The sequence below is a fragment of the Alligator mississippiensis genome, chromosome 10 (genome assembly GCF_030867095.1).
Source record: "Alligator mississippiensis isolate rAllMis1 chromosome 10, rAllMis1, whole genome shotgun sequence".
Lineage (NCBI taxonomy): Eukaryota > Metazoa > Chordata > Crocodylia > Alligatoridae > Alligator > Alligator mississippiensis.
Window position 1 is genome coordinate 18,242,009 of NC_081833.1, and position 26,373 is coordinate 18,268,381.

Genomic DNA, 26,373 nt, shown 5'->3' on the forward strand with positions numbered 1-26,373 from the left:
TAGTGCTGACAGATCCAAGATCGTGCTTATGAGAGCAGACACAAAGATGTGGTCTGCTTCCTTCATCTACCATCACATCGGACATCTTGCACTAACTTAGCATAGCAGGGTCCCTTTGACCCCAGGCAATAGCCCTGGCTGCTCATCCCTGAAACCAGCTGTGATGCTAAAACGATGGAACAAAATGCTTCGGTTTGTTCCTTTCAGCACAGACCTTGCTCCACCCCCTGCCCAGCTCCTTTGAGAGGCTTGGGAAGCCACAGGAGTTATTTCCCCGTTGCTGGGAAATCTGGTTGTTGAAGCCAATGAGGGCCTGAGCCAGGGGACTGCACACCCCTCCTCCTTACTGAATTGTACCCGTCTTAACAACAGGCTCTCTGTCATCAAGACTGCCAGCAAGTCTGTCCCAAAACAGTAGGTAGCCAGATCACTTCAACCTTAAATCAGTGAAGGGTTTGAGCTGCGGAAAAGAGCACAGATCCTGGCAAAGAGATCTGTGAAGAAGGTATGGGCCATGTTCTTCACGGTGAGATATGGAGGTAAGTGAGGGGGACCCTGACTCTGCCTGTCTGGCTCAGTCTCTCAGCTGGCTTTTCTTGCCATGTACTGTGCAGTTCTCTTACCACCTTACAGCATTTCCACTGTTTGGCCTTCTCCTAGCAGGGGAGATCGCTCTTTGGAAGATAGTGTGTCTCCTGGGCAGGGAATAGGAGTCAGCAGACCCCTGGCTATGTGCGTGAGCTCTCTGCACTTCAGTTTCCCCAGCTGTGAAAGGGAGAGGCTATTTAACCTCCTTTGTAAAAAACCTAGAGATATAACAGAAACAAAAACTACTGTATCATATCTAAAAATTAGCTAATAGCTAATATCATTTGTAGAGCTAGACCTGAGACAAGACAATGGGTGGGGCTGTTACTGGGGTCTATTGCAATCATTCCCACCTGTTCATTAAAGACCTCTCCTCCCATCCTTCTGAGACAGTGCTCGTTGCAGACTTTGTTCTGTGTTTTCAGGCTGTGGAGCATTTGGAAGTGATTGAACAAAAACACTATATGAAAACCACAGTCTCATGTTTTTCACTATCCCTATTCAATTGAGGAGGGTGGAGGGGTCTCTGCTATTGAAAGTGTGACCCTGGACCTTCAGAAAAGTGGCCATGTAGAACGGGCAACTGTTTGCAATAGCTTTGTGAGTGTCATGTCTGATAACTTCTACAGTAACACCTTGGTCTTGTTTCCCCCCTTCATACCTCTAAACCTCCAGACAAGGGATGTTTCTGTGAGCCAGAACCCAAAACCCTGAGCTCCAGCAGCCAGGTGACTGCACCTCCTGCCTGTAGTTCTGAGTAGCTGGCATGGTATGGGAATAGCTACCTTTAGAAAGTGATATTTAATGAAGGTTAAGATAGTGTAATGTTTTGAAGGCTTTTAAAATGAAGGGCTGACACGCTCTGCTGTGCACCAGGGATATCGTGAGCAGGTATTATACAAGCACTGCCCCCGCACTCTTTGATAACTTGACCCACAAGTCAAGGATCCAGAGTCCACAAACTGTAATACAGTTCACTGGATGTAATAGTAAGAGACAATTTTCCACTATAGAGAGCTACTACAGACTGCCCCAGCTAGCTAGGCTACACTGTAGGGGCTCCCCCAAAAATCTTCTAGATTAAGGAAATGTACTAATTTGCAGCTCTGCGAGGGTTAAGCCCTCAGTTATCTCTACCAAAGAGTCCTAAACTGTGGCTCCTTCTGCCCTCCTATTTCTTGGCCCCCTCCTCAGAGAACTGCTAGTGTTACTACCCCTGCAATTCATGTACCTGAGCCTTTCCCATCACACTAAATAAGATGATATTTGCCTACAAGACAATATATCCACTGGTGATTAAGCAGAGGCTCCCAAACTCATTTCATCTGTGCTTGAAATAAGTTTGCAGAAAAGGAGGATCAGAGACCTGAATTTCCTTCTTTATTTTTCCCCTTTTTAAAAATAAATTTCAAAAGAATATATAGGCCTCTTAGGAAGCAGCAAACCTGCTGCCAAAGCCACCAAAATACTTTGGATGCATTCCAGTTTGGAGTGTTTTTGAGCTCCAAGGACAAAGGAAGGAGAAGCACATGTCTGTAGCTCCTGGTCCAGCTAGTGCATTCCTTTGTGCTGTAAAATGACCCTCCCTTGTGTTTGCCCAATCCTCCAATTCAGCAGACAATATCTCTCTCTCCTTTATACTTGAACTACCAGCTGTTGCTCTATGCTCAGCTGAACAGCTCCCTGGGCTTGCGGCAACTGTTTGCCTGTCTCAACTCCCTTTCCCTTCTTCACAGCTGATTGCCAAGCAATTTTCAATTTGCACTGCCGGATCCTGAACCTCACCGCGCACCTGAAGAGGAAGTGCCAGTGCAGGCCAGAAGGTACCAGGCCTACCTCCTCCAACACAGAAGCAGAGGGCACCTGCTGAGGGGCAGCCTTTACTGCTCTTAGAGGAGCAGGCAGAAGAGTGAAAGATGAGTCAAAAGGGGATTAAAGAAGTAGCAAAAAAGTGAGCAGCTGAGGTCATTCCATCCTGTCACTTGAAGAGGCCTCTCCCTCAAAGCCCCATCCATCTTGAACCCACTCTAAGGATAACACCCTGTGTTGTCCCAAGTCCTTTACTAACCAATAGACAAACTAGACAGTAATGACTTGCTGGGCTTTTTAATCTTTTAAAATAAAAATGTTGACATGGCATGTGCTGGTATAAGCATCCCATGCAAGAAGTAGAAACTAAATTCCACCTTTCTCAGGCAAGTGACTCACAGGGGACACAATCTGAGCATCTCTATGAAACAGAAGCAGCCCCAGGCCACGGTTGTTTGCTGCACAGATAAAGTGTTGAATTAAATCTGTATAAATTTTACACCTGCAGGTACATGGAAGTTCCTTGATTCAGTCTGGGTAAATCTGATATTATTTATTAGACCAACTAAATAGTTGGACATTTTCTTCTTAGCAAGCTTTCCAGTTTAAAAACCCTTCATCAGGCTGAGGAAGCACCTGCAGTTGGTGCGTGCTTTTCCTGGATGGAATGAATAGTAAAGAAGCCAGAGCCTGGTAGGCATGCAAGGAAGCCAGAATACCAACATGGCTACACCCTTGATTCAGTCTCTCTCTCTCCAGATTGCATTGACCTTCTGGATGAAGCAGGGATCCTGATGAACCTGAGTGAGGTGGAAAATCCTGCATCTGAACTGGCCAGTAAATACCTCCGGGAAAGGCAGTGCTATATCCTCATCAGAGTAATCCGTAAGTTAGGGGTTTGCAAAGCTTTGGTCTGCAGTTTGATTCGGAGAAGATTCGGCCCGATTTGAAGGCCGAATCTCCATCGAATCAGAAGAAGAAAGAAAACCTCTGAATCAATTCAAAAAGATTCAGAGTTTCGGAAGGCAAGTTTTGAGGGGAAAAGAAACTGAGAAGAAGGAGGGGGAGTGGGGGTGGGGGCAGGGGCGGGAAGACTAACATCTGTAACTGGCCAGTGACTGTGATCTTTCCCTGAGTCCCCGTCCAATCACAGTGCTCTGGGGGTGGGATGTAGAAACAGCATACAAGCCTCTGTCTGCAGGCTTCTGTGCCTTTTGTGAGCTGCTTCTGCCCGAGCAACAGTGGCTAGAAAGTACTGGACTGGCTTGGCTTCCTACCTAGTCAGTCTCCTGCTACTTTCTGCTCTTGGAAAGGATTGGATATAGCTTATGAACTAGAATCCCTGTACTTATCCCTATCCAATCCATTTCTTTCAATTTATATTTGTTCTTGGTATTTTTCCCCACACTTTCTAAAAAGAAAGCTATGTTTTCTCTGGCAGTAAAATCCCTGCACCTACCTCCTTGAAACTTGGCAGGCCTCATGCCCTCAGAAGGGGCTACCATCCTTGCAATTTTTATCCAAATCAGCCAAAAAATGACAAAGTTATAGGTATTTCAGCGGTTCCCCATTATAGTCTATGGCTGAATTGCCAAATCTCTCCGAATCAGCACCGAATCTTCCGAAGCTGATTCAGCCAAATTGATTCAGGACAGTGATCCAAATCGAATCACTGTCAGCCAAATCCAAATCTGAATCAAATACTTCCATATTTGTACAGGCCTACTGTAAGTCACTAACCAAGCCCCTCTGCAGCAATGCTGCTGTGCCTCCATTCAGGCAACGTGCCCCTATTAAGAAGGGATCTCCATCCCTTTATTCCATGGGATTTGAGTTCATGAACGAAGTTAAACCACAGAAATCATCCCAGTAAGGAATTCCCAAGGGACAGAAGGTACAAGGAAAAAAAATCTTGAGTCCAGTCAGCAAAGTTTAATGCAGGGAAATAAAAGTCCCATGTAGCAGGTACATCTCATGATATACCAAACTGGAGACCAGATGCCACAGTTTAAACATTACATACTGAGATGACAGCACTTCCTTGGAGTTATTTAGTGCATGTCTCAGTTAATGAGTCTTTAATCCCATCTCTGTCTTTCTGATGAGAAACAGGCTAATTTGATTATCCCAACTTGTTGGCAGGAGGAGATCATTCTGAACCTATCTACTATGAATCCTTGCTGGAAAACCTGGGAAAATACCACCCTGAGCTACCAGGTAAGAACTGGGATAACAGGAATGGGAGCCTAGAGACCCAAAGAGGGTGGCTTAGAACATCAGCTTCTTTCAAGAAAGTCCCTGTCCCTCTGTCTTGGCCATCATACCACTTTTTGCCTTTCACAAAGCTTTTGCAAAATTTGCTCTTCACTTTGTTTAGTGCAGCTGATCTGGGTAGAAGTGGCTATTATTCTGGATAATAAAACAAGAATTCCAGTGAAAGAGAGAGCAGGACTGAAGAGCCAAAATGCATCTAGTGTAAATCAGAAAGTATTTCCTATCCATAATGATACTATATTGATTACTGTAGACAATCATGTACTACCTGCAGGTGGATAAGTCATGAAGCCTACTGCATGTGTGGGATAACAGAGAGGAAAGGAGGAAATGTTTTATGCCAAAATAGAGGAGGAGAAAGGGTCAAAAGTGAGATTAGAAAACTCAGGAACTTCTGCCTTCATACCTTGCCCTTAGGCTCTTAAGCTACAGGCAGTGGGTGAGGGCTAGCTGGCAGAATCCTTGGTTTGTGGAGAGGAGAATGAAAAGGAAGTAATGCAGGTGTTTCCTGGTCTGCTTCACAGAACGACTGCACAAGTTGTCAGTGAACCCTCAGCTGAAAGACAGCGGGAGGAAGAGTTCCATACAGAGAAAGATTCGACCCCTCAAGGAACCGCTTGTGGCCTCCCCAGCCAGGTTCAGAAGCACCCCACAGAGTAAGAAGGGCTCTGCTGTACCAGGGACACACAGATAAGCTATGTTCCCTGCAGGAACAAGGGCTGGGGCAGTCTCATCGCATTTGGAAGAGACCCTATGCAGGAAGAAAGTGAAGTACTGTTGGTGAGCAGAGTCAGCCTGCAGAGTTAGAGCTGAAAGCTCATCAGCCCCACACGACATCCTCATCACAGCCAGAAACACCTTGGAACCTCCTTAAAGTGTCCAGCATCACACTGTCCTCTGAACCACTGAACTTTGAGCCTCAACTGCCATTCAGTGGAACAGAAGCTAATACTAAGAAAACAAAAACGTTTAGTATTATGATGGAGCAGGTTCCTTCTGCAAGAAGGGGCCACATCTATAGCCTTTGCTACAGAATGCACTGAAACAAGAGACATTGAATCTGAAATGAAGCATGTTTTACAAAGAGTAGCATATTCTAACTATCCCCAGTAAAAAGAGATAAAGGTTTTCCAATCTGTGAGAGTACATAGAACTGATGTAAACCAGTAAACTAAACCAACATATTTCTCTTGTAATCTGAAACCCGGCTCTTCTCTTTCAAATCAGAGCAATTCAAACTCTTAAAATGCAATGTTTGGTGCCAACTCCATTGTTTTACTTTGCTGCTGTCACAAGTAAACATCTAAGAGAGAGCAAAATTCTTGCTTGACCAATCTCATTTCCTTCTAGGACCAGGTGACCTATCACCTGGACAAGGGAGAAGAGATTGATGTCATATATCTTGACTTCAAAAAAGCCTTCGATCTGGTTTCCCATGATCACCTTTTGGAGAAACTGGCCAATTGTCGCCTTGGGTCCTCCATGATCCACTGGCTGGAAAATTGGCTCCGGGGTCGGACCCAGAGGGTAGTAATTGATGGAAGTCACTCATCATGGTGTCCTGTGACCAGTGGGGTCCCCCAAGGCTCTGTCCTTGGACCCATACTGTTCAACATCTTCATTAATGATGTGGACACTGGAGTCAGAAGCGGACTGGCCCAGTTCGCTGATAACACCAAACTTTGGGGAAAAGCATCCACACCAGAAGACAGGCGGGTGATCCAGGCTGACCTGGGCAGGCTCAGCAAGTGGGCAGATGAGAATCTGATGGTGTTCAACGCCAATAAATGCAAGGTTCTCCATTTTGGGAAGAAAAACCCGCAGTATCCTTATAGGCTCAGCAGTGCTATGTTGGCTAGCACTCTGGAAGAAAGAGACTTGGGGGTCATCATTGACCACAAGATGAACATGAGCCTGCAATGCGATGCTGTGGCTAGTAAAGCGACCAAAACGCTGGCTTGCATCCATAGATGCTTCTCAAGCAAATCCCGGGACGTCATTCTCCCCTTGTACTCGGCCTTGGTGAGGCCGCAGCTGGAGTACTGCGTCCAGTTTTGGGCTCCACAATTCAAAAAGGATGTGGAGAAGCTTGAGAGAATCCAGAGAAGAGCCACGCGCATGATCAGAGGTCAGGGAAGCAGACCCTACGATGACGGGCTGAGACCCCTGGGGCTCTTTAGCCTGGATAAGCGCAGGCTCAGGGGTGATCTGATGGCCACCTACAAGTTTATCAGGGGTGACCACCAGTATCTGGGGGAACGTTTGTTCACCAGAGCACCCCAAGGGATGACGACTAGGTCAAATGGTCATAAACTACTACAAGACCGTTTCAGGCTGGACATAAGGAAGAATTTCTTTACTGTCCGAGCCCCAAAGGTCTGGAACAGCCTGCCACCGGAGGTGGTTCAAGCGCCTACATCGAACACCTTCAAGAGCAAACTGGATGCTTATCTTGCTGGGATCCTATGACCCCAGCTGACTTCCTGCCCTTTGGGCAGGGGGCTGGACTCAATGAACTTCCGAGGTCCCTTCCAGCCCTAATGTCTATGAAATCTATGAAAATTGATTATGGGGTTGGGGGGGGGCTCTCCCAATTAATCCAAAGTATCATTTACATTCTAGTAAAAAAAAATATATATATATATCTTATTTCTTGATGATGCACAATATAGGAGACACTCCACCTGACTTTTGAACTCAACTGTGTCATGACCCAAAGGGTATGATTTTGTGTGTGCTTCGGCACTGCAGAATTATTTCCTGCCACATGGAGCTTTCTTTGCATGGTGCAATTCTCAGTTGCATAGAGAAAACCCCGGTGCAAAGGAGTTCCTGCCACCCGTATGTAAATTTGTTTCCTGCTATTGGCTGTTTCTAAATTATTCCTACGTGGTGGCTAGCCATTGGCTTGCTAGCCGTATAAGAGGCTTGAGCAGTTTCCGCCCAAGTTGGAGGAGGAGAACTTCACATCTATCTCGTGAAGAACTCTAAGCGTGCTGTGGAGCCTAACAAACTCCGCGTGTGCCTTAAAGGAGGATACAGGGGCCTGATCAACCTCTAGCCTCTCCCCGTCGCCGCACGATCCTTCGACGTACCCGACCCTGCGTGCTCGTGGAGAGTCACCTTTCGGACTCTCATCTCGGACGGTCCACGGAGCCTAGCAAACTTCATGAGTAGTATCCAGAGCTCTGTTCGTGTTTGTTTAGCGGAGCCTAGCAAACTCCGCTCGTGTGTCTTCAGTGGAGCCTAGCAAACTCCACGTGTGTGTTTTTTTTTGTAACTGCAACTCAAGGAAGTTTTCCTGCCTGCACCGCAACCACCTACGGTGTAAGTAAAACAATCTTTAATCAACCGCTACAAGTCCGTGCCCAATTCTAGTTCGCCGTGCCGACCTTTTCCCCAGCCCACGTGCCCGGGCTGCTGGCCACAGCCCCTTGGCCCCAACAAACTGCAAGACATGTTCTCTCTCTCTATTGCAAGGTCCCATGAACTGAGCAAGTTGGATCCAAAAAAAAAAAAAAGGAAACTCAATGCCTTTTTTGCACAGCATATTAGTATTATGAACAGCCTTTGCAAAAAGGCTCTCAACATCCCCAACACCAGTCAGGAACAGGTTGCCATTGTATAGCTGTGATCATTATAATAAACCAGACCAACAGCACCTGATTAAGCACAGCAGTGTCTAAAAAAAATGTTTTCCAGACTAACAAAACAAAACCCATTTTATAGAATGCTACATCTATCCCTAATACAACAAAATTTGTCAAGAGATTTTGCCATATGTAATTTGACTCAGCAAGAAAGTTTCTTTCACAGATGGTCTAGTCCACATATAAACTGTTAGTCCAATTTTGATCTAGTTCATACTGGAAAAATTTGGCATAGCTCTGACACTTACTTACCTGAAATTAACACAGCTGAAGCCAAGATCAGAATCTCTCTCTGGTTGTACACACTGCCTTTTGCGACTAGCTTTTCCTTAGCCGTCTTTGCCTGGACATAGCACAAGACAACCTGGCTCTAAGCCAGAGGCAGGCAATTATTTTGGGTGGAGGGCCACTTACTGAGTTTTGGCAAGCCAGAGGGCCACATGATAGGCAGGCAGGGGCAGATAAATATTTTCTAAATTTTTAGGGGCCCTGCAGGCCAGATGCAATGGCCTGGCAGACCACATCCAGCCCTCATTTTGCCCACCCCATGGTCTAGGCCATGCACAGTCCAGGAGACACCAACTACTGCTAAACATTAACATCATTAAAATGTGAAGAGATCTACAATACCCACTTCCTTCTAGGCAAAATTCATTTTTTTTCTCCTAGAAGGGGAGAGGCAGAGGGGGAAGGTGGAAGAGTTTCAGTGCCTTCCTCACGAACACAAACAAGAAATGGGAAGAGACACTGTTGTCTAATATTAAGCAGAAGCAGTTGAGAGCTGTGGCAACTACAGCCTGAATTTAAATGGACTTTTTGCTTCCATAAAGAAAAAATATTTTTTGTTTTTATTCTTTGCCTGCTGTGCTGCTAGCAAGAGATCTCCAGCTGACCCTTCTGGTGGTTACTTCCGTGTTAGCTTTGATTGTGCAAGGTAACCAATTATTACAAAGCCAACAAAGTATGGAGGTGTTGGTCTTCTGCTAAAGTCAGGGCTTTGCACAATGTTTCCAGCTTGTCTAATGTATTTCATTAAGTTGCAAATGAGGACTCTCATCCCTGATGTAAGAATGAAGCTGCAGATGATACCAATGAATTTAATCCAGTGCTAATGACTTTCAGCATGTTACATAAACCAGTAAGATCTAAAATAAGAACAGACTGCTGTATTACGAGTCATGCACTGAGCAGGTCATTTTCTTTCCATGCCACGTGTCCCCTCTTCATGTCTGTGTGCTGAGAGGACAGAGATTTACAAGAATCCAGGTTGCTGGAGCACTTGCAGGGCAAGGTTATCATCAGGATTATCTCTGCTCTAGCCTTCCAAGGCAACAATAGTACAATAGGGACAGTCTATGCACCCAGGGAAGCCTAGGCCTAGCCTTGGCTTGGTTTTGCTGAGTCACTCAAGCAAAATTAATTTCCAAGTTATAGTTCATGTGCTGTGGTTGTAAGGGTGCAAGAATCAAGGGAAATTTCTATCCCATGTAAGTAGAGGTGAGACTTGGGGTAAAAAGCAGCTTGGGTAACTTAATTGAGCACCCCTTCCCCTTACATAAGTGAAGCTAAAGTTGAAATAAAAAGAAAAAACATACAAACTAGTTACAGATTAAAATAAATGCATCCCTTTTATTTTCATATCTGCATTCCAAAAGTCCCACAGAATGCCAATCGTTGTTCTCCTTTTCTACTAGTCTAGAAGCAAACTAGTACTAAGAGCTCCTCTGACAGGTCAGACAAGCACTTCTTTCCATCCCCTCTGGTTCATGGCTCTACTGCAGCTTCTTGTTTTCCCTTCATTAGTGCTGGATTTCTTCACAAGAGGGAAGCAACGCCTACAAGTGGGAGAAGGTTAAAACAAGATCAAAAAAAAAAAAAAAAAAAAAAAATCAGAGTTCAGCATTAGGAAGAATAGAACTAGTTCCTCATGCCTGGCAGAAACATGCAAGCACATAGTGCTATTCTGACTGTGCGTCACCAATTATTTTATTTTAATACACGGCTCCAGGACAGGGAAGTCTCCCTTTGGCAAATGAATAAGGGACAAAAGGAAGTGGCTGGCATGTTTGGAGGAAGCAGTAGGCTCTCCAAAGGAGCCATGTAGTTGGGAATCCCGTCCCTGGAGAGGTTCCCCAAGGGCACCATTTACATCAGTCATTGCATTCACCACAGATCAGAATTGGGGCATCCCACCTGCCCTCTCCGAAATCCCTGATCCCGTAAGAGAAGATTATGCTGTGGGAACAGCAGAGGCGTTAGACTTCTAGGGCACTATGGAGGGGAGAGAAACAGCAGCCTCTTCCAGATCTGTACTATCACCTTTTTTCAGAGCAACAACAGGCAGGCTGTTGTTCCAAGCTTCCCTGCCCCTCCTAAACAGGGGACCCTGCTGCCTCTAAACACTTCTTTCCAGTCATCTTGACACCCCAAGGCCAAGCCTGGAATAACACTCACCACTGTTATATTTGCATTGCTTAAGTGCCTCATTGAAGCCCTCACACAGGGTCAGGTCAGTCTGATTGGTAGCACATTCCAGGAACTGCTTCATCTCATAGTGGCAAGGTCCATACTGCGGCTGCTGGTATGCAGGCTGTCGTGTCTCCTATGAACACCAGGAAGAAAAGCACCCCATCATTTTAGGAAGTTGAACCACCAAGACAACAAGCAAACATATTCTGCTTGTATTTTCTCTATTTGCTTGCCAAAAGCATGCATGAACTCTGAATTGAGACTCGTCTTGCATGGTTTTTAGAGTTTTGGTCCTAAACTGCATCAGTGTAAAAATCAAACAAAAGGTAACACCTACAACAAATGTTTCCCCATACCATAGTCACTGTCCTTTCTATACAAGCTGTTCTGACAACATATCCTTTGTATAGGAACACCAATACTGAACAATTTAAGTTACCTACAGCTCAGAGCCCTATGCCAGCTCTACCATGAAGTTGAGTCACACCAAGTTCCTGTGGAACAGCTGGAATTTTAAAGCTACTTGACTTTGGTCCTGCAGCTTGCATCTAACTGGGCCAGGAACTGCTGTTTATTTGTTCAATTTCAAGGGCAAGTGGGCCATAATCCCTATTTGCAACACTTAATTGCTACAAGAGAAAGGCATTGTTAAAGGCTCCGGAGAGGTAAAATGTGTCATCGCCTCCTTGCTTCACAGAGAAAATTAGGCATCAACATCTCCAACAACAGCCATCATGGGCCACTGAGGAAATAGCTGAATAGGACTGATACATCCTTAAGAGTATGCAGCATTGCAGGTAAAGTCTTTTAAAAGGTGATTCCAAGGTTACATATACAGCAACAGGATCACAGCCTGCCTTCCCAGCACCTTAAGATTTAGCTAATCTTCAGGACACATTCTGCTTTATCTAATAGTCATACAGTGCAGCTTGGTGTGTTAATGATTTCTACTCTACGTGACCCATAGAAGAGATTCCTTCTAAGCTAAAAGAAACCAAGTCCTTGTGTGTTTCCATCTCCACAAGGTCAACCTCAACACACCAGCAAGATGTCAGTATTACCACAGCTTCCATTTCATACATGGCACAATAGAGGCAGAACAGCTCAACAACGCCAGAAAGAGCATTGCCGAGGCCAGGATTAGAATCAGAGCTCTTGCCTTCCGGTTTGGACTTGAGGCCAATTCAGGAAAATATGGGGTCCTGCAGTCATTTGTTTGCCCTTCCTCAAAGCTGCAAGGGCCAAAATCTAGCATATTCCAGTCCCACAAGTGTAGGAACCTGAGAAGAGAGAACATGCCTGGGACTCTGTAGGCTTAGGATGGTTATTTGCTTTAATTAAGCAGCAGTTAGAGAATCTCTGTTAAACCTAATGAAAAGGGAAACTGATCTTGTACCACAGCCAAGCCAAGGGTCACCTTGTCCAGCTATACGGGACAGAAAACACAAGCTAGTTTCCACTGCTTTATACCACGTGGCTTTTTAAAGTCAAGTTCAACTTTCAGAATTGGAAAGTTAGTTTCAAGATACCTACACTTGATTTTAATTTTTTTAAAGTCTGAAACAAGCATTTCTACTAAGGAACAAAGACATCCCGTTAAGTTGCAAGCAGCACTCTGCTGGAGTTCAGGAGATCCCCGTTTCAAGTCCAGCAACGTTGCAGGGGAGGTGTTTGTCGGACTTAAGCCATGCTGCATTTTCCTTCCCCACCAAGCGTACTTTATATCATGTGCTCTCTCGCTAGGCTTACCCTGGTAGGTACAGAAACACTACACACACCCCACAATTAGAGGAGTCCTGACCATCAACAGGTCTTGAGGTTTCACTTTTGGGGTCTTAAAAACCTGCCCCAGCCTCAGACAACCACCCCTGCCTCCTAGACCCCCCCAAATCCCTAAAGATAGTTTTCTAAGGAACATCAAAGCAGCCTTACCTGGGTGGTACTAGCTGGTTTTGCTGGCTCAGAGCTATCTCCACTGAACGCCCCGGTGAGAGCACTGCCAACCACATGGCCCACCGCGGACCCTACAGCAACCCCCGCAGCAGTGGTAGCCATCTGGGCCATCAAGCCAGGCTGCTGAGGCTGGGCCGGGGCCCCAACAGCTGAAGGTGGGGCATGAGCGGGTGGCTGAGCAGAGGGAGCCGCGCTGTCGAGTACAAGAGAGAGAGAGGGTGGGAAGAAAGAGGTTGACAATAGAAAGAGTAAGACCGTCACATGAGACACAGCTGCCAGGGGAGCTCCGCAACCCACGAGCCGGCCCTCCCACCGCGCCCCGACACCCACTGCACGCAGGGCGAAACCGAGAGCTGCCAAGCCCCCACGCGTGCCCCTCGCCCCTACCTGGGTGCGGCCGACCGGGCCGCGGCCCTGCTCCTGCTGCCCCTCGGCATGGCTGAGCCGCGCAGTCCGACTCTCCTTGAGCTCACCGACTGTCACTCCCTCACGTGGCGCGCGGCTGGCCCACACTGGGCATGCGCGGCGTGTGCGCGCCTGCTCAGTCCCAGCCGCGGACGCCGCTGCCTTCAGCACTGCCAGCAGTTGGCGGCCTCTCTGCGCAGGCGCGGCGCAGCCCCGTGTCCGCTGCGGCTGGCGTTTGACCTTCGAGCACCTTCCGGAAGCCGCGCCGGGCTCTGTCCGTTGCTACGGGAGACGGGCCCCGCCCCCCTGCCCAGTCCCGCGCGGGGAGCGGCGGAGCGGCTGCGTCCGTGCCCTGGTGCGCGCGGGGCGGGGCGGGGCGCGGCGCGGCGCGGACACGGCTGGGCCCTTCGTCAGCTCCCCCGTTACTTGTAATCTCCACCTTGTCATTAAATTGGGGGGGGGTCTGTGTGTGGCAGGGGTCTGTGCAGACAGTGAGAGTAGAGTGCGTGCACCTGTGTGTGTACAGGGGGGGAGGGGAGGTTGTGGCCGTGTGGATCTAAGGACATGGGAAGACAAGGTTATTTGGGTAAATCCAGTATCTTTTATTAGACCAACTAAATACAGGCAGCCCTCGACTTACCACCTTTCGAGTTGCAACCTTTGACACTTACAAGGTTTATAAATTGACACCCTGTTTCAACTTTCTGATGTCAGTTTCGACTTTACAAGGCTTGCTTGGACGCTTTCTTTAAGAAAACAGACAAGACTCCGGCCAACAACCCTTCAGAAAGTCCAGCCAGGAGCCCTTCAGAAAGTCCACTCAAGTCACCTCAAAGAAGTCCTTCCAAATCAATATGATTGCTATTTACAATATAAATACTTTAATGTAGCTATATTGCTCATCTGTAATAGATTGAGTACAAAGTTCTGGGTTATTTTTGGTGAAAATAGGGTATCAGGCCTTGGTTCAGGAACCAACCCCCCATTTATAACATTGTTTCTTATGGGAAAATCGGTTTCGAGTTGCAGCGTTTCAACTTAAGACTCGGTTCTCAGGAACCAATTGTGTCGTAAGTCTGAGGACTGCCTGCACTTGCTAATTTCTTAGCAAGCTTTCAGGTTTAAAAACCCTCTGTCAGGCTGAGGAAGCATCTGCAGTTGGTGTGTGCACGCTCTTCCTGGACAGACTGAATAGTAAAGCAGCCAGTGAAAATGTAAATTGAGGACTCAGTGGGTGAGACAGACTGGGGGGGGAGCAGGATGAATGTAGCAGGTAAATAGTGAAGAGGTACCTGGGGAGTCACAAGTCAGGCAGGTTATGATGTGTCATAAATCCAATGTCTATAGTTAGTCCATGATTTTTTGTATCCAAGAGGTTGAGGAAGTGAAGTTCATAGGCTCATCTGTGAAAAGTGTTTTGTGAATTCCCTTTGAGGATTAAAACTGAGAGATTGGAAAGAGTGGTTTTCTTGTGAGAAATGTGCCACACAGGTAATTGGGTATTCTTGTCTTTAATAGATTTCCAGTGTGCGCTCATTCTGGTGCACAGTTGTTCTTTGGTGTCTCCTATGTATTTTCCATCGGGGCATTTGGTGCACTGGGTGAGATATATAACATTTCTGGAGGTGCAGCTGTAAGATCCAGGAACACTGATGGTTCTCTTGTGAGGTGTAGTAATTGTGGGCATGGGGGAGATGTGTTGGCAGTTTTTGCATTTCTTGTCATGGCACGGTCTGGATCCATTCGGTGTGTTTGGGACCATAGGAAGTTTGCTTCTGGTGATGAGATTAGTGAGGTTTGGTGCTTGTTTGAAGGCTAGGATGGGTGGTTCTGGGAAGATCTCTTTAAGAATTGGGTCTTCTTCTAGTATGGGTTGCAATTGTTTGAGGCTTTTTCTGTATAGTTTCAAGGGAGGGGCAATATGTCATAACCAGTGGCATGCGATTCATGGGGGTTTTCCTTCTGTACTGCTGCAGTTCTTCATGTCGTATGCAGGTGGCTCTTTCAAATGTGCATCTATCTCTCTGGAGGAGTGTCCTTGTTGCAGGAAAGCCTTTTGAAAACTTGTGAGGTGGCGATCCCAGGTGTTCTCAGTGCAAATTCAGTGGTATCTGAGGGCCAGGCTGTATATGATAGCTTTCTTGGTGTGTTTGGGGTGATTGCTAGTTCTGTGCAGATATGTTTGTTGGTCTGTGGGTGTCTCATACTGTGGTCTGTATTTTACCATTCTGGATACTGATCATCATGTCTAAAAAGGAAATGTTGGTGCTGGAGTACTGAAAAAATAGTCGGATGGAGGGATGGTGATTGTTGAATTTCTGGTGGAACTCAATCAGAGATTGCAGGTTTTCAGTCCAAATGATGAAGATGTCATTGATATATCTTAAGTATAGCAAGAGTTTGATGGTGGAGTCTTTGAGGAATTCTTCTTCCAGGTGGCTTATAAAAAGATTGGTATACTGTGGGGCCATTTTGGTGTCCATAGCTATGCCCATGGTCTGGAGGAAGTGTAGTGTATTGAAAGTGAAGTTGTTGTGTGTGAGAATGAAGTGTATAAGGTCAGTAATATCTTTGGGTCTATACTCAGAGTTGTCATCTTACTCTTGTAGGCAGGCTTGAATGTCGTCCTGGTGTAGGATGTTGATATATAAGATGATAACATCCATGGTGTCTAGGAGGGCGTTGCTGGGAAGGTGGTCTATGTTTTTAAGTTTTCATAGGAAATCTGTAGTGTCTTGAATAAAACTCACTCTTTGGGTGACAAGTGGTTTAAGGATTGATTCAACGAAACCTACTGACTCTCACCCACTGACTCCTCAATTTACATCTTCATTGACTGCCTCTCTTGCATGCATACCAGCCTTTAGCTTCTTTACTCTTCATTCCATCCAGGAAGAGCGCACACACCAACTGCAGATCCTTCCTCAGCCTGACAAAGAGTTTTTAAACCCAAAAGCTTGCTAAGAAAAATTTTTCCAACTAGTCAGTTGGTCTAATAAAAGATATCAGATTTACCCAAAGAACCTTGTCTGCTACGTGCGCGCGCGTGTGGTGTACATTTGGTCGTAGCAGGGCCAGGGAACAGGTAGAAGAGGCAAGCATGTGCCCCCCAGCCCAGCAGGGTCCACCCAGCCTCCCCTGCCAGCACTAGGAGGGGAAGAGGCCCCTCTTCTTCTCCCCATCCCCTGCAGCCCAGCTCCCATGGGGGGAGGGGAGTCTCCAATTTTGGGCTTGGCCAGGGCCCCAGTATACCTTAAAGTGCCCCTGGATGTCTAACTAATAAAGGAGCAAAAGCTCTGTCTCAAAAGGCACTGCAGGCAGACATGGATCTGCAGCCCAGTCTCCACTAGAGGGTGCTGCCGGATCTCTTTTAGCAAGCTTTGCTAAAAGCCCAAGGCTTTAGTACAGTGAAAGTGTCCTGCCCTCCCACCAGAGGATGCTGCAACCTTTACATTGTCTCTTCTAACATGCCAAAAAACAAAGAATTTTTTGTATCCAATAAAGGCATTTTTTGACATTGTCACTAGCACAGCTCGGTCTGCCCTGGGTGTTGCTAAAGGAACTAAATCTGTCATGTGCAGATTTAGTGCACAGTCAGTGTATATCTCACACAATTCAAGGGGGTTACAAGGGACAATAAGCTGGATATGTGCCAGCAGTGTGTCCTCATTCCAAAGAAAGCTAACGGCATCCTGGGCTCCTCTGGTACGAGTGTTGTCAGCAGATCAAGGGAAGTGATTATTCCCCTCTATTCTGCACTGGTGAGGCCACATCTAGAGTACTGTGTTCAGTTTTGGGCCCCCCCCTCAGAAAGGATGTGGGTAAATTGGAGAGAGTCAAGCAGAGGGCAACAAAAATGATTTGGGGGCTGGGAGACATGACTTAAGAAAAGAGGCTGAAGAAACCGGACTTACTGAGTCTGGAGAAGAGAAAACAGTGGGGATTTAATAGCAGCCTTTAGCTATCTGAAAAGGGTTCCAAAGAGGATGGAACTAGACCAATTATTGGAAAGCCACTTAATGAGTTTTGGTGAGCTGTGGAGGCCTGCATGGGTAGCTCCGCCCCTTGACAGGTGCCCCGCCCTCTGAGCGCCATCTTGGGACCAGATGTGCTGTCCCTAACCCCTCAACCTTTGCCACCAGAAGTCCCTCCCCTTGCCCCCAGAAGTATCCTTTTCAGAAGGGAGTTTGCCATCTTGAGACTGGAAAAAAAACAAATTATATACTAAAAATCAGACATCTACAATAACACATTTTATTTCAAAAAATATTTTTGTCCTGATTTGCATGTGTTTGCCTCGGGTTCATAGAGGTGATTGCATAAAATCTCAAAATGACATCTTACTCTTGTGTATTGTGTGGGGGTGGGGTTGCGGGGGTATGCAGTGTGTGGGGCTCTGGGTGTGGGTATAGGTGGGTATGGGTTTGTGGTAGGCTGTGGGTGTATGTGGGGGATGTTTGTAGGGATGTATGTGTGTGGGTAGGTGTGGGGGACTGTGGGTGTAGGTGTGGGGTTTGTGGGAGTGTTTGTAGGGATGTGTGGGGGAGTAGGTGGATTTGTGGGGGGATAGGGTTTGTGTGTGTTGAGGGGGAGGGTGACTGGGGGTGTTACACATTTTTAAGCATTAACTTTATAGCTGATTGACTTTTTTATAGCGGAGTAGTAAGTTTGATGTGATAATTGCTTTGCACATGTGGCTGGTCTAAATGTCTTCTGTGATTAACCAGCTAATTGCACAACGTAAGTAATGTGTGGCAAGAGTCCTAGAGCAAGTCATATAGTCGCTCCTTGACCTAGGTCTTCACCTATAAATTGAAGGTAACAGTACTGCCTTGCCTCAAAGAGATGTTGTTAGGTTATTAGAGACAGCAAACTGTTCACAGCAACAGGAGCTATGCACATACTAGGGCTTTCCTCTGCAGTGATACTCAGGGAAGTTATGGCAAATTAACTAACTCCCTAGATTTTAATGCAATTTAGCCTGTGTGCTTTGACTTCACACTGCTAGTTGTTTCACCTGAATCTTCCTGGTATTGCTATTGTAAAATGGGTTTGCATAAGGGCAGGGTTTTCTGTGAGGTATGGCCTAACCTGGTTACCTTACTCTGAGGGTATGATTGTACAGATATCTGCTCATCATACTTAGTGTCTCCATGTAGACAAACCTTATGACAGCTGGTTCTTTGTCCTAAAATCAGTGATGACACAGCTGCTCCAACAGATGTATCCTCAAAGGCCTTCTGAGGCCCCCTACTTTGTATTAAGTCTCCAGTGAACAGAGGGATCAGCTTTTCTGCTTTCATATTCTGACGCTTCCAAGGAACTAGCCCTCGCTCCCTCTCCCCCCACAACAATTTTCGTGACCTCCCACCAAAATGGGAGGCTCATGAGTGCAAGAGAAAGGATACACACAGGAACTAGTCTTGCCCATGCAACTTGCTCTCACAAATGACAAGAATGGCCCACAGGCCTTACCTTTGATCCCAAAAGCTTGCAGAAAAGGACAGTTTTCTTGCCATTTTCCAGTTAGTCTAATAAAAGGTATCATTTTGGAACCAAGAGTTCTAGTTTTTTGTATGTCTAAATAGCTAGAGACAAACTCCTGGAAAGCATCTTCCCCCTTTTCCTCTCTGTTTTGGCACTTCTATCTGTTTCTATCTCAATTCCATAATTTTTGTGATAAATTAAGCTATTGTTTCCAGAAGTGATAAGTAGGTATTACTTCAGATCCATTCTGAAGAGGAAGGACGGCTTTCCTGCCCTAACTTCACCCCACTGCTGGCATATGAGATGCCACTCCTTGCTGAAGAGCTGACACACCAAAGAGGTCAATAACAATGAAATATGCCCCATGCATATTTGTGTTCCACTTTTCATCTCAAAGCCCACACAACCACCTTCATCCTCTTTGACAATGAAATGCAACAGACATCGAGGTATTTCCATTGAAAGCAAAACCTTTTTTATTGTGGGAGGGGATGAAAAGGCGGCACCAAAACCAAAGTCTGTATGAAACGTCACCACCTCCACCACAAAATTCCAGAGAGTTTGTTCACCATGGCAAAAAAATGGTGGTACTGTAAGCACAGCTGCAGGTTCATGACAGTGTGTGCAAACAAAGCCAGTGCAGACATCCTGACTTTATTCAGGTATAGGAGCCTCAAAGTGTGACAGAGAAAGGTGAAAAGAGACAGCATCCGCTGGAAGCCAATTAGAGGAGTTCCATACCCCCTACCCTATTGTCTGGAAATCACCCCCCACCCCCACCCTTTCCATCATTGCATGCACCATTAAGAGAGGATCTTTGCAAAGGGCTTTTGTTGTTTCTTGCCCAGGAGCTACAGTTGTCTGCAGAGAGGTGTCTGAAGCAGCCCGGGGTTAGACCAAATAGCAAACAGCCAGGCAAGTTAGTGAACTAACTAGATATTTGCAAACAAATTATTTTTATTTATTTGCAATCTTTTGGGCGTGCACACCCTTCATCGGGCATAGGAGAGAACAGAGATTGTAAAAGTTCTCCTAGGTTCTCATATATGAATTTTCATTTCTACCTAGGAGAACTTTTACAATCTCTGCTTTCTCCTATGCCTGGTGTGCCTGAAAGCTTGCAAATAAATAAAAGAATGTGTTTGCAAATATTTAGTTGGGCTAATAAAAGATATCACCTCTTCTACGAGTTTTGATTCCTTTTGCCTCTAGACCAATACGGCTACAACCTGGATACCTTGCAAGTTAGTAAAACATTCAGGGGTCTTTTAGGAACCTCTATTGTGTACATAAGGTCTTAAACTGGTGTCTGATATTCATCAAAAGGAGTCACAACTGTTGGCAAATCCATGGCTCAGAGCAAAGTGGGTTCAGATCAGCATGGAAGCTTGTACTTGTCAAAGCCCTGATCTGTAATGCTTGAGAATGAGAACGACAGTGCCCTATTGCCCTGCTATGTCAGACCACTTTTCTTGTAAGATGCCCATTGTTTGGTGGCTGTTTTGTCTCTAACATCTCCAAGGTGAATTTAATGCTAAGAAATGTATCACTGCCCCAGCAGTGACCACACAAGCTTTCTTTCCTCACAACCCAGTTGGTGATATATAGAGTAGCAGGCAACCATCAGTCCTGAATCATGGTGTATACCTGAGATGTCAGCAGGATCTTGGACACATACACCTAGGCAGGACCACAGAGAAGTGGAAGTTGCCCAGACCCTCCACCCCCCGTTTAGGCCTTTGAGACAGACTTCTCAAAGTCTGTAGTGACATGCTCGTCTGGGAATCAAACCTAGGTCTCCCATGTGGCAGAGGAGGAGTCTACCACCAAACCACAACACTGGGTTAGCTGGTGATATTGTAGCTCATTACATCCTCAAACTAAATGCTAATGCCAAAAAATGTGCACACTGGGAACTGGGTGAGTCACAAACTCCTCTCAGATAGGGCACTGAATACTCGCCCTCTGGTGACAAATTAGCTGGTCCCTGTTCTTATCAGCCGGGGCTGAGCTGAAAGGTGCTCTGAATCTTAGTTCTTCTGATGTTGAAGTGTTTCTTAATCAGGCTTTTTTTTAAAATGTCCTGTGCCTTATCTCTCAATTAGTATGTTTTTTTCAGCTCACATCACAAATACTGTGTACATTGTTACCTGCAGGAACAGAGGGTCAGAGCTGGTCATGGCCACCTGCAACTTCAAACATTGCTAAAGAAACCAGAAAGGGAACTTTGTTGTGTCTACCCCACTTCCCACCACCTGAGTACCTCCTTCACACCTACGAACTCCTTTTGCTTATCTGACCCCCCTGCCACAAAGTTCTTCAAATAGCATCTCAGTAGTTGTAAAATTCAGCTATGAGATGACATGGCTTTTCCTCTGTCTCCACTAATTGCCTCTACCTTCTTATTAGGCAACCAGCTCTAAGAAGGAAAGGCAAATGACTATGCAGGTTGCATTCTGAGCTCTAAAAGTTTTGAATTTGCACTTCAGTACCTACAGCACAGAACTGCCTGACAGACAATGCAAAACTTTTAGAGTACAAAATATAATCTTAAAATCTTCAAACACTTTTTTTTTTACTTCTTACCCCACAAAAAAATGTGTCCTGGAATTAAATAGTATTTCCTATCTGTTCAGAAGCTGAGGACAGGAATAAAAGGAGTACAACAGGTCAGAAATGAGGTGCATGGAGGAAACTCCGTAGGCTGAGAACATTCCTTTTCTGAACTACAGCTGTTTCAAAGCACTGCTAGCCATCTTTCTGGAGAACTAAAATTCACTACAAAGTAAAAAAGCACCTCCCAGGGAGATGGGCTGATGCTGGGGATTGTTAATGCATATTCAGACTTCCTTCCATAGGTCATTAGCTGAAGTTCCAGTCATACCAGTAATAAACAAAACTCATTACTGTTTGATGGATGTTATACAATTAGTTGGCAGCTTCACTTCCTACTGGACAGTTGTCTGGATAACAAGTTACAAATCCCAGAACGCCCCAGAAATGAATGTGCTATATGGTAATTATTAGGCCTGTGCGAATGGGCAGCTATTCGATTTGGCTTTGGATCCAGCCACTTCGGATGCCAGGGATCCGATCCGGAGCTCCGAAGCTGAAGCTTCGGAGCCGCCTCAGAGATCCGGCCATAGGGTCTAATGGGAAATCAATGAAATATCTATAACTTTGTTGTTTTTTGTCTGATTTGGATGAAATTTGCAGGGGTGGTGGCCCCTGCTGAGGCCACAAAGCCTACCAAGTTTCAAGGAGATAAGTGCAGGGGTTGGGGGAAACTGCACCTCAAGCTGCGGACAAGCAAAACTCGTGCCATGGGTGACACTGTGTGTGTGAAGGCACAGCAGGGTGAAAGCTGCAGGGCTGCTAGCCCTTACTGCAGCCACAAAGTCTGCCAGCTGTTAAGGAGATCGGTGCACGGGTTCTGGGGCCCTGCACCCCTAGCTGCTGACAGACAAAACTGGTGACATGGGTGCTTGTGCAACTGACTGTCTCTGTCTTGGGGCAGTTGATTGTTTGTATTGATTATTTCCTCTCCTTAGTCTGTGGTTTTGTAGGTGTTAATCCCTTCTAATTAACTCGTTATCTAGTAGGTAGGTACCACATACACATAACATGAGGTTTGCTTTCAAGAATCTGGGGTGCAGTTCCCCCCAAGCCCCTACACCTATCTTCTTGAAACTTGGCAGACTTCATGCTCTCAGCAGAGGCTACCATTCCTACATGTTTCATCTAAATCAGACAAAAAATAAAGTTATAGATATTTCATTGATTCCTGATTATACCCTATGGCCAGATCTCCGAAGCGGCTCCAAAGCTCTCCAAACTGCTTCAGAAAGCCTAAAGAAGCCAGCGCTTCGATCCGGACATGCTGCTTCAGCATCCAAAGTGTCCGAATCTTCTCCAGATCTGAAGCATGGCCTAAAGTCTTGCACAGCCCTAGTAATTATCTGTTTTAGGAGCCTTAGTGACCACAGTATATATGGGTCTATTTTCACAACAACCCTCTACAGTAAGGAACAGTTCCAGATCCAGACTGAAGCCTACTGGCAAGGCAATGAGTAGTTTGTGGTACTGCTGCCTGTGTTGCTCTGCTTTATTCTGTGACTAAATCCAGAACTTCAGTCTCCAGGGCATCTACCACCAGTCCCATAGTTACTCAAAAAGCAGTTTAGTCTAAACCAAGGCACTGCAGTCTGAGAACACAGCCACCCTTGTTTTAAAGAAATACAAGTAAGGTATATATATAAAACACAGCTTTTGATTTACATGGGATTAGAAACATCTTTATTTATTTGTAAGCTACCTGTTGCAGTAAGCGTTCCCCTAAGCAGATTCTCCTGAGGGTAAATACCTCTGTTCTGCTGTGCCTCTTTTCCTTCTTTGATTCTTTTCTCATCCCCTTGCCCTTACTTTGCAATTTTCACTGGCGTAGAGACAGGAATCTCCCCGTGCCAACCACCCTTCCTGATCAGTTTCCATTCAGCCCCCTGCAGAAAAAATTCCTGAGATCAATGAATCCTCACATGCATTTGGAGACCCCCTCTGTACATATCGCCCTGTGCTACCAAATGGGGAATGAATGGCCAGCTCAAGATACCCAGTGAAGGGCTTTGGTATCGGACACAAGCAGCTTGGCTTTCATTGACAGAAAAGGAAAAGCCCTGGCAGGATGCATAAAAAAGTGTGTGTGGTTAAAGCAAGAAGTTAGGAAAATGATCTTTGCTGCAGCCTCCAAGGTGGACACCAGTGGGGCAAGATGATATTAATCAAGACCAGAGAAAAGGATATTACAGTAGCTGAGATGCAAGAAGGTGAAAGCCTGGCTGAGATTTAGGAGGAAAGGCCAGATGGAAGAGATGAGATATTGAAAAAGTCTACAAGGCTAAGGTAGAGCTTGGATGTAAGGACCCATAAAAAGGCCTGAGTCAAATCAAAATCATTGTAAGTAGAGGTGGAAAAGGTGTGTACAATTCCAGGAGCCTAACCTGGATTTCTGCGCTTACTTGTGATGATATGCCTGCCTCAAGAACCAGAGGGGCAGAGTTTATTGCCCATTTTGTCTTCAGTGCCCGTATCTAGCTTCCTCTACTCTGAGGAGCAAAAGCAGTTTTAAAAAATTGACAAGAATTAGAAGGTTGCCCAACCTAAAAAAAAATCTCAGCTATGTGATGGCTCCAGGGCTGTGTTCGTGTGTTCAATAACTTATGAAAGCTCCTCCTTTGGCTGGCTTCAGTGACTGGCAGGAATTAAAGCACTAAGCTTGTGCTGGTTTGGCAATTAACTATTGCATAAATGTCCTTGCAGAGCTGATTTTTTTCAATGAGAGAAGGAAAGAAAAGTCCATAAAAACAAAATACTCCGTTAATTGCAAAACTGGGATGGATTGATACAAAAGGGTAAGAGATGGGGCTCTTACATTTCTTGGGACAAGAACTTCACCTCCAAAGAGGAACGACCTTCTTAACTTTCTGCCTCTCTTTTCCCCGTGGAATTAACTTCCAGAAACATCATCCACTTCGTTCCTCTTCCTGCCATCTAGAGAACCCATTTCTCCATTACCCTGCATCTTCTGCTATGTTTACACAATCACTAAGCGAGTTTAAATACACCCCTCCCAAAAAGGCAGAAGTTCACATTTCAGAGTTTACCACAGTGTTTTATCCCACAGTAGAGAAGAGAAAAAATATGCAAAACCAAAAAATTGCAATGGCAAAACCCAAAATGGTTGACAGGGGCAACACCCCACACTACTGAAAAACCATTTTCTGTTAAGATTGACTGCATTTCAAGCTAGGAGCATCCCTTTAAGATGTGTCTGTGTGACTCCTTAATTCAGTTTATTAGGAGCCAAGGTTTTCACTTGACTGTAGGCAGTTGGATCTGCCGGAAGCTACAAGTGACGAACCCTGTACTGAGGAGCAGAGCTGCTGCCAGGATACTTGCAAGACAGTTTATTATGAGTATGTGAAAACGTCCTTAGCATACAGCTCTTAACACTCACACAACAGTGCTCACCGCTAGGACTGCACTCATATTTGTCCCATCCATAGACTCCCAGTGATGGAACTGGATGGAACTGGTCATCCTTTCCAGAACCCTGCCAAAATAAAGTTGCTCCTACCGCATATTATTTGACTATGAACAACTATTTAAAAATCCTGCTTGGGTTTTTACCCTAGTTCCTATTGATTTTGATTCTAACTGTCTATGGTGAGGCTTTCACCACTTCCCTTGCAAAACTGTTTCACTGCCTAACAAAGTTCAGGATCAGGATACAATTCTTATTTTTACCCTGAAATTTGTCCTTTTTAAAGACCAATTTTGGATTACTCTTGTGTACACCCACTTGTTCCACCCTATCAAATTGGTTTCTCTCCATAAATTTCAGTGTTAGGGCTTGTGTGTTCTTGAGCTCATGTGGATTAAGTTAGTGTGTGAATCTGAGGAACAGCAGCTATTTCTGAATAAATCTGGAATATGAGTTTTTACACATGGAGTTATACAGAAAGGTACATTCCTGAGTTACCGTTTGTGTAGATGGGCCTTAAATCCCTTCCTTTATGCACATGTGCCCATAGAAAGAGAGGAATTGGAACACATTTGGAAGGGGGGCAGGGAGTATCCCTTCCTTCATGGGTTTCTTTCATCTCACAGACATTGGCAGCTTGGCTTTCTTCTTTCACATCACTTAAAGAAGTGATTTAGCAGCAGGTGTTTTTTTGACATTAGATGGCATGGTGATAGTAATATGGAGGCCTGTGATAGTTGTAGTACAGATTATGTGAAATATACTTTCTCAACTCACAAATTACCCATTACCTGGACCACATCTTATTTGAGGGTTTTACTGTAAAAGGACAGGAGTTAGAGATATTAGTAAAAATGAAGAGAAAACTACCAAGAAAGGAAGGAGGGATGATAAACAGGCAGATACAGACAGGTGGGCACTGGGTATGACTGAGAAGGAATGAGTGCAATGGGTAAGAAGGCAGCAAATGGAAAGCAGCATTTCAGCGTTCAAAGTCTTGTGCTCCCAAGTTTTACATGCCATGTCTTGGATGTGGTTTTCCCTTAGGGCAAACTCAACAGCTGGGAAGTTTCAGCAGATGAACAATGCAGTTTTCAATACGTTTCATAAAGCAAATGAAAGGGCTTTTAACCCATTCATGTAAACGCATTTTGAAGTCTCAAAATTGTTTTCCCTTGGTGATTGATTTGAAATGAAATATGTGACCTTTGTTTCATATTTAGGCAAAAGAACTGCTTCCCAGAGCAGACAGATTTGTGTTTTATTCTAAGATTCTATCACTGACCAGATTAGCACTCTATTTCTTCTGAAGACCTCCTTACCCCTCCCAAAATCAAACTTTTTTCAGCAAAGCCCAGAGGCATTACAGAGAGAAAACTGCATTTCTGACAGGGTTTTTCCATGGCCTTATTCAAAATTTGTTAAACCTACTGAAACCCATTGCAGTAACCCAGCTTCTGGAACAAGAAGGCAAAATGGTGGGGAAGAACCAGTTTTTCCTTTGGACTTGTGAAGGCCTGTAGTGTTCTGCCTCAGAGTTCGCCATGACCTGCATGTACAGACACTATGGATAGCTCTAACAGGTGGTGCTAGGGGGACTTTTTGTAATTAAAATTAGTTAATCCAATGGAATAATTTTATACAGCAATAGTATGATACACAATAGAGCAAGATCTACACCTGTTGTTCAAAGAACTG

The 26,373-nt window shown here is 45.3% G+C and overlaps 2 protein-coding genes across 2 annotated transcripts; one reads left to right on the top strand and one right to left on the bottom strand.

Moving 5' to 3' along the window:
• Positions 1-288: 288 nt before the first annotated feature.
• C10H22orf15 (chromosome 10 C22orf15 homolog) lies at positions 289-5,978 on the top strand. The gene is made up of 5 exons (XM_006270846.4): positions 289-539; positions 2,325-2,411; positions 3,157-3,282; positions 4,540-4,614; positions 5,196-5,978. Exons 1-5 carry the CDS (start codon positions 515-517, stop codon positions 5,363-5,365), a joined length of 483 nt encoding a protein of 160 aa, XP_006270908.1. The 5' UTR covers positions 289-514; the 3' UTR covers positions 5,366-5,978.
• A 3,952-nt stretch (positions 5,979-9,930) lies between these two features.
• On the bottom strand, positions 9,931-13,243 carry CHCHD10 (coiled-coil-helix-coiled-coil-helix domain containing 10). The gene is made up of 4 exons (XM_014593695.3): positions 13,131-13,243; positions 12,723-12,936; positions 10,776-10,923; positions 9,931-10,156 (listed from the first exon to the last, which is right to left on the bottom strand). The coding sequence occupies exons 1-4, from the start codon at positions 13,178-13,180 to the stop codon at positions 10,137-10,139; spliced, it is 432 nt and encodes a 143-aa protein (XP_014449181.1). The 5' UTR covers positions 13,181-13,243; the 3' UTR covers positions 9,931-10,136.
• Positions 13,244-26,373: the final 13,130 nt, after the last annotated feature.